Genomic DNA, 8,411 nt, shown 5'->3' with positions numbered 1-8,411 from the left:
CTTTTGTGGTTTTTTTTTTTTTGGCTTGAACGCTCAAAAACACGATTATGTCAAAATGATAGTTTTGACATGTATTCAAGTAACAGTCGGTTATGTGATGCTTAAAGGGATAGTTCACCCAATGAAAATTAGCCCATGATTTACTCACCCTCTCAGCTCATCCTAGGTGTATATGACATTCTTCTTTCAGACGAATATTTATATAGAAAAAGTCCAGGCTAATCCAAGCATTATTATAGCAGTAATAGTTGCTCTGTTTTTGAAGTCCATAAAAAGTGCATCTGTCCGTCAAATAACTGCTCCACGCGGCTCTGGGGTGTTAATAAAGGCCTTCTGAAGCGAATCGACGTGTTTGTGTAAGAAAAATATCCATATTTAAAACTTTATCAAGTAAATCATGGGCTAATTTTCATTTTTGGGTGAACTAACCCTTTAAATGCTCAATTAATGCATTACATTTGAACTAAACTCATTAAATTTTAGTCGACTAAAACTAGAAACAATTCAGGTGACTAAAACTAAATTGCATTTTAGTGAAAAGACTATGACTAAAACTAAATCAAAATTTGCTGTCAAAATTAACACAAATGTAAAACAATAAATGCAGTTCATGGCCCCTTTAACAAAGCTATCTTTGCTGTGTGAGGAAGTCATTAAAGGTCACCGGTCAAGACTCTCTTTGGCCATTTTACTATAATAAATACTAGAAGTTTCAGACCTCAAAAAATAGTAGCAGCAAAACCAAGTGTTTCTGACAGTCGGTATGAGGGTGGAAACTAATCAAGTTTTGCAAATATACAAGTGTATACAAGTTGTTGTGCCAAGCAAATACAATAAAATCTAATTAAATTCATAAAATAATTAAAATAATAAAAAATGCATGTCAAGCTGTACTTTCCCATGACAGAATGCTCACCCCAAAGTCTCTATTAAATTAAAATCAAACAAACAAATGATCATTTATAAATGTTCTCACATCGTACATATTTCACAAATTGTCATATATTTTCCCATGGCACATCGATTACCAGGGGCGTAGCGTCTTTTCAGAAGTGAGGGGGACAGAAATGTCAGGTATAATACCTGTTTTTTCTGACCTTTGTCTAATTGACAGATTTAATTGATCTCTTGCTTTTAATCCAGTAAGATATCAAATACACTGCTGAACAATAACCACTAATATGCATAATATTTTCCCTTATATTTTATGCCAATTTTATGATTGGTTTATGCACTACAAACACTTGTGCATTAAGTACCCATGGATTGTATGCAATGTTAAAAAAATATCACTGAACAAGACCGTTTAGAAAAGTTTAAAGACTTCTGCTCACCAAGGCTGCATTTATTTAATAAAAAATGCAGTAAAAAAGTAATACAGTGAAATATTATGCCAATGTAAAGCAGCTGTTATCTATGTGAATATATAGTAAAAAGAAATTAAGTAATTTATTCCTGTGATCAAAGCTGAATTTTCAGCATCATTACTCCAGTATTCAGTGTCACATGATCCTTCAGAAATCATTATAATATGCTGATTTGCTGCTCAAGAAACATTTATGATTATTATCAATGATGAAAACTGCTTCATTTTTGTGGAAACCATGATACTATTCAAACTTTTGTGGTAAGATTAAAAAAGAGAGAAATTAATACTTTTATTCATTAAACATGCATTAAATTGAGCCCAAGGGACATTTATAATATAAATAAAGATTTCTATTTAAGTGCTTTATTTAATGAAAATAAATGCTGTTCATTTAACTTTCTATTCATCAAAGAACCCTATACAATAAAATGCATCATGGTTTCCACAACATTTATAAGCAGCACAACTGTTTGCAACATTGATAATAATCATAAATGTTTCTTGAGCAGAAAATCCTCATATTATAATGATTTCTGAAGGATCATGTGACACTGAAGACTGGTGTAATGATGCTAAAAATTCAGCTTTGATCACAGGAATAAATTACACGTTTACAATATATTCACATAGTAAACAGCTGTTTTATGTAATAAATGGAGCCTTGGTGAGCAGAAGATACTAAACATTAAAAAGGATGTCAATTAACACTGCATTATTCATATACTTTATTGTCAATAAATACCTTGAGATGGCTTGAAAAACACACAAACGAAATCATGTGTTTGTCGTCGCGTTTCATCAGTCAGTTATTTTTATTTTGCTGCTGGTTCAGTGCATAGACCGTAAAAAAAGTGCTGTGAATGCCCTTGGAACGTGATTACTTCTACGAATCCGTTTTGGACTTTCTTTGAGAGCGCATGACGATTACAGTAAAAATAGTGTTAATGTACAGTACACAATATCTTAACACACTGAATTCAATTCAAAATAAGCACTAAATAGATTTTTAAAAAGGTAATTGCGAGTTATCTCACAATTCTGTCATAAAAGGCACAATTTTGAGATATAAACTTGCAATTTCAAGCTATGTAGTCCAAATTGCAAATACAAACTCTGAGAACAATAGTACGAATTGTGAGATATAACCCTGAAACTGCAAGAATAGCAAGATAATTGTCTTTTTTATTGATTTAATCCCGTAAACATGCTTCCACACAGCTAAGAAGGTGTGTAATCAGCCCCGTTTGTTTGTGGGTTGGTGTCCGTCAGAAAGCCCCAGCGTCTCAGCAGCTCCCCCCGCTGTCCTGGAGGAGTAATGAAATACTCTCTCTGCTGATCGGAGTACTTCTCCTCCGTGGGAACCATGTCTCTGTAGCTCCAGTCCTGCCAGCGGAAGTTAAACCTCTCCAGCAGTTCGATCCGGTCCTCCTGTGCGCTCACACAGTCTGGAGGATCCTTCTGCTGGAGATCCGCTCCCACTCGCACGTCCTTAAAGACCAGCAGGGCTCGTATAGCAAACCAGCCTCCCAGCTTGGGGTGTATACAGACTCCAAACATCTTCTGTGTAGAGTAAGGAGAAACACTTTCAGGACAATATCTTTACATTAGACGTTAGCATAGACGAGACGGGCCACTGGAAGATCTTGGAGGAACAGCGGTTCAACATAAACGGTATACTGGTCGCCATTATGGGGATCAGTGTTTGCTTTAGTTGGGCAGTTTGTGGCTGACCTTATCAGCCCACGGTGGACTGTGGATGTCTGATTTCTGGTAGTAGTACGCGGCTCCTGATATGTGGGCGGCAGTCTGTGCGAGAAACTTGGGTCTTCTGTTGGGCAGCATCTCATAATCATAACTGACATCCACAGACTGATCTGGAAAACACTGAGAGAAAACAGAGAGAGATTAAAACATACGGTCGGATAATGGAATCGGGATCTTTTAGACGCTACAGACCCCAAACATGATCATCCTTGTGTGAGGGATATTAGGTAACACTTTATTTTACAGTGTCCTGTTACATATGTGACATGTACTTAATTGTGTACATGTGCATATTTACATGCAACTAACCCTCAACCAAACCCTAACTTTAAATAAGTTCATGTAGTTGATCAATATCACTCAGTACTTAAATACATAATTACACTGACACCTTAAAATAAAGTGTAACCGTATATTTTCATGTATAAAGACCCAATTAATACTGTGGAAAATTAATATTATAAATGTGGAACATATTTAGTGCTCCATTACATTAAATCACTGCATTTTTCTACTAATTGTAGTACTTTTAAATGTATTTTAATATATTTATCAGATTATTTTAATGAAATATATTTAAATCAAATTTAATTGAATTATTGTAATAATTTGCTTTATCTAAATCAATGCATTTATTTACAATAATTATTTGTATTTAATTATATTATAATTATTTATTTAAATTATATTATAATCATTTTTCTTTATTTGAATCAAGTTTTGAAATTTGTATTTTTCTTCGTTTATCAAATGTATTTAAATCATTTTTATGTATTTAAATCAATTTATATTAATCTAATGTAATTTATACGGTAACACTTTATAGTAAGGTTAACTACTTTAGTTAACATGAACTAATAATGAACAATTGAGAATGAGGAGATGTCGTCACGACACAGCGCCCCGCCCCCCTTCCGCCATTTTGGGGGTCTGCCCGCCAGGTAATGGATTCGGACAGAGACTGGAGAAGAGATATTCTGATGATTACTATGTACATAGTTTTCCAAACTCAACTGAACATGAAGTTAATCCACCCAAGCCGATCTGAGAAAGCAGCGGCTGGTAAACGTACGCCATTATTTCACCACAGGGTGTCAGTCATGGTCTTAACTAGTGAGCGCGATGCTGAAGTGTGAGACACTTGATCAATACGAACCTTTATTTATTTGTATTAAACATGTTGATCACTATTCTGTCATTTTTCATTGTCAGTCATTTTACTGTATGTTATAAACATGTTTATGCCCAAAACGTTAATTAATATTCAAGGTAGGCCTAGTTTGTCATTTTCCTACTGTGTGCATCACTGTTTAAGATGAATTCAATATTTAACATTGTTAACATTACATTCATTTAAGGCACGTACCGAGCATTCATTCTACTTAAGAAGGCTGGAATAAAAGCACCAGCGCACACAAACGATCATTGAATTTTTAGTCAAATTCATTTAGAATTGTAAACTCAACAGGTATAAAATATGATCAGTAAGAGAAAAACACTGCTAATGAGGACGAGCACTCGACTGCTGCAGGATAGTGGGGAGATATATTTATTTATTATTCAGAATGCACAGGAAATATATTTATAGAAACATTTCAGTGCAAGGTGTTAAAGAGTTCTGAGTTCTGCCGTGGCAGCTCGTAGGTCAACGTTTTTGATATCAGTCAGCTTCTCTAAATACCTCAGCTTGGCGCTGGTAGTAAGTTTCTCCCTGTAAGAGACCTCTTCTTCTCCATTTCTTCTAAGTTTTCTCGTAATTTCTCCGCTTAAACGCCACGATGATAATTCCTCGAGCCGTCTTTCCTGCTCTGATCTCTGTATCGCTCTTACAATGTTGCCCCTGGCAACCGATAGCGTGGGATCCCAAAATGGTGGACGGGCTCAGACTCACGTGACAGCAGGCGACCATGACGTTTCTCCTCATTCTCAATACTTCAGCGTTTATTCATCTTAGTTAATGTTAATGCACGACTGTATTTTTATTAAAGGCACAATATGTACGATTTTTTATTAAAATATCCAAAAACCATATATTTTTTTGACTTGTGTACATTATCCCAAATGTTTCCGAGAATGTTTAAATCCAGAGAAATAATAGTAAATCTGGTGTTGTTGATTTAACGCACAGAGGGCCATGTTTTACCGCCTCATATGATCTCGCTCACTGCAGTGTGAACAAGTGTCTCATAGTAGCGCCGAGCCAACGCAACGCTTTAACACACTCACGTGTGTGATATGATCAAACAGCGCTGCGTTACACACACACACACACGAGGGGAAGAAGCGAAAACGCTCGCGGGAGAATAAAAGCTCCGCCCACTCAAGAGTCAAGACACGCCTTTGAGTTGAGCAAGAGATGAAAAATTACATACTGTGCCTTTAACATTAACAAAGTTGACTAAATACTGTAACAAATGTTTTGTTTATTGTTAGTTAATACATTAACTAATGTTAACAAATGAAAGTGTTTAAAGTGTATTTTTTTATTTTAAAGGGTTAGTTCACCCAAAACTGAAAATTCTGTCATTAATGACTGAGCCTCATGTGGTTGGACACCCGTCAGACCTCCGTTCATCTTCAGACACAAATGAAGATATTTTAGTGTAAATCTGATGCTCTGAAAGGCCTCCATTGGCTCAATGCACTTTACACTCTCAAGACCCTTAAAAGACACTAAAGACTAAAGTTACAAAGTCCATCTCACTACAGTGGTTCTACAATAATTTTATGAAGCGGCGAGAATAGTTTTTGTGCGCAAAAAAACCCTAAATAACGACTTATATAGTGATGACGATTTCAAAACACGGCCTCATGAAGCTTCGAAGTGTTATGATTCAGTGAGTCGATTCGTGATTCGGATCGCGTGTCAAACTGCTGAAATTTGGCGATTCAAACTGCTGAATCGACTCACTGATTCATAACGCTTCGAAGCTTCATGATGCCTTGTTTTGAAATCGTCATCACTATATAAGTCGTTATTTAGGGTTTTTTGCGCACAAAAACTATTCTCATCGCTTCATAAAGTTATTGTAGAGCCGCTGTAGTGAGATGGACTTTGTAACGACGTCTTTAGTGTCTTTTAAGGGTCTTGAGAGTGTAAAGTTGAGCCAATGGAGGCCTTTCAGAGCATCAGATTTACACTAAAATATCTTCATTTGTGTCTGAAGATGAACGGAGGTCTGACGGGTGTCCAACGACATGAGGGTAAATAATTAATGACAGAATTTTCATTTTTGGGTGAACTAACCCTTTAATAAAATGTATTTAACCCCGGGGGTCCCCGAAACCCAGGTTATGATGTGAGTGTGACCAGAGGCAGTGTAAACCTGCCCTGAATCATACCAGAGAGACGGAGGATGAGAGCGTGTGAGCGCTGCACTGGTCTATGGGGTCCCTGAGGCCCTCACAGCGCCGGCTCTGCAGGAAGGGCAGGAACGAGCGCTCAAACATGGAGGGCGTGCTCAGGACCACCACAGCCAGAGTGTCTTCTGGGTAAGGGAGGTGATGGCCATGAGAGAGCACTGCATTGTACCAGCCAACCTACCATAATAACACACAGAGGGAGCTTTAGTGGTCACATTCAGAGCAGTGTTGTCTAAACATGTGTACGTGCACAGGTGGTTTGGAACAGAACAGTGGATAGACAACATTATAATGCACCTTTACAATACACACAGACGTCGAATACTTTCATTATCGAGCCTGTTTGCTTTTATTATGTTCGTGGAGCAGGACATATTACCTTAAAAGGGTATATTTCAAAACCTTGCGCTTTTAAAGACTCACGGAAAGTCCCTAAAAGATCCTCCACGCACTCGCTGGAGATCGCCATGTCTCTTCTTTTCTGAATTATTGCGGTGTTTTGTGGCGTGCATTTGCGCCGCGTAGTGGAGAGGAGTTTGGAGCCTCAGTCCCGTGTGTGTGTGTGCGTTTTATTTCCCCTCACAATTCCCCAATTTGGAACAATAGGTATATTTTATTTGTGACAAGTCACTCTATATATGATAAGGTATGGAAGTGTATTCCAAAGGCTTTTGGTATGTTGATTAGAAATACAGTGCCCTGTGTAACTGAAGCTCTTCATCTACCGTTTTTAAAAACAAATGGGCTGGACTTTATTACGAATAATTTATCAAAAAAATGAATACGAACTTTATTAACCCAAGAAAAATGTCAAAATCAATGGTAAAGCCTGAGCTTATGCGAGGTGTTTGGCCGTCATAAAGAAAAAAAGAAACCTCCCCGTCGGGGAATCGAACCCCGGTCTTCCGCGTGACAGGCGGAGATACTGTCCACTATACTAACGAGGACTGGCTCTTATAGTCGCTTTTTGGACGCTCTGATCACAGCAGAGCCACACGCATTTGTTCAAAAACAGTGTTTTGAAGCTTTTCAAAGCTTTGGGTCAATTGAACCAAACGCTTGGCAAAATTATTCACTTCTTGGAAGCGCCACACGCTGGTGGCCCCTGCTGGTCAGAACAGTAGAAATGCCTCACGAACCCAGGCCAAACATGCATAAAAACACCTTTTACAAACGTTTTTGTGGAAGTAAGACTATCCCGTGCAATCAGCTGATCATCATTAGGTGAGTCTGGAACGGGGGGTTGGCTTTATCAGCAGATGGACGGTAAAACCTGAGCTTATACGAGGTGTCGTCATACAGAAAAAGCCTCCCCGTCGGGGAATCGAACCCCGGTCTTCCGCGCGGGAGCCGATAATGTTAAGCTTAACTTCCCTTAACTTTTCCCATTCATTCTCTATGGTAGTGCTCAAACACTACCGATGCAATATATTTTCGACCACAGGTTTATTTCATGGCGCTGTTTTGTGGCCGTCATAATGAAGAAGCCTCCCGGTCGGGGCGTCGAACCCCGGTCTAACGCGTGACAGGCGGAGATCCTGTATGAACAGTATACACAACTCCAGTATACAGTATACAGCCCGATCAGGCATTACATTTTGACCAATATGCGATTATCCTGTTAGTGGGCGGGATATATTAGGCAGCAAGTGTACATTTTGCCATCAACGTTTATGTGTTAGAAGCAGGAAAATGTATCAAACAAATTAATACGAACTGTATTAACCCAAGAAAATGTTCCAAATCAAGTTCGCCAGGTAAAGCCCGAGCTTATGCGAGGTGTTTGGCCGTCATAAAAACTTTACCTCCCCGTCGGGGAATCGAACCCCGGTCTTCCGCGTGACAGGCGGAGATACTGTCCACTATACTAACGAGGACTGGTTCCTATAGTTGCTGTTTTGCGTTTACAAACGTT

General features: G+C 38.3%; 1 protein-coding gene across 1 annotated transcript; it reads right to left on the bottom strand.

Annotated features, from left to right (window-relative positions):
• Positions 1–2,533: 2,533 nt before the first annotated feature.
• Positions 2,534–6,986, bottom strand: mmachc (metabolism of cobalamin associated C). Its single transcript, XM_079830314.1, has 4 exons — positions 6,876–6,986; positions 6,476–6,673; positions 3,101–3,253; positions 2,534–2,929 (listed from the first exon to the last, which is right to left on the bottom strand). The coding sequence occupies exons 1-4, from the start codon at positions 6,963–6,965 to the stop codon at positions 2,588–2,590; spliced, it is 783 nt and encodes a 260-aa protein (XP_079686440.1). The 5' UTR covers positions 6,966–6,986; the 3' UTR covers positions 2,534–2,587.
• Positions 6,987–8,411: the final 1,425 nt, after the last annotated feature.

This window comes from Gobio gobio, assembly GCF_949357685.1.
Source record: "Gobio gobio genome assembly, chromosome: 12".
Lineage (NCBI taxonomy): Eukaryota > Metazoa > Chordata > Actinopteri > Cypriniformes > Gobionidae > Gobio > Gobio gobio.
The sequence above is the reverse complement of the archived record's forward strand: the minus strand, read 5'-3'. Positions and strand labels throughout refer to the sequence as shown.

Excerpts from the sequence above, each read along its gene's own strand:
- mmachc (XM_079830314.1), bottom strand. The coding sequence starts at position 6,965 with ATGGCGATCTCCAGCGAGTGCGTGGAGGATCTTTTAGGGACTTTCCGT. Across the intron at positions 6,674-6,875 it reads TTGAAATATACCCTTTTAAG|GTTGGCTGGTACAATGCAGT; the intron begins GTAATATGTCCT and ends TTATTATGGTAG. Across the intron at positions 3,254-6,475 it reads TCTCATCCTCCGTCTCTCTG|TGTTTTCCAGATCAGTCTGT; the intron begins GTATGATTCAGG and ends GTTTTCTCTCAG.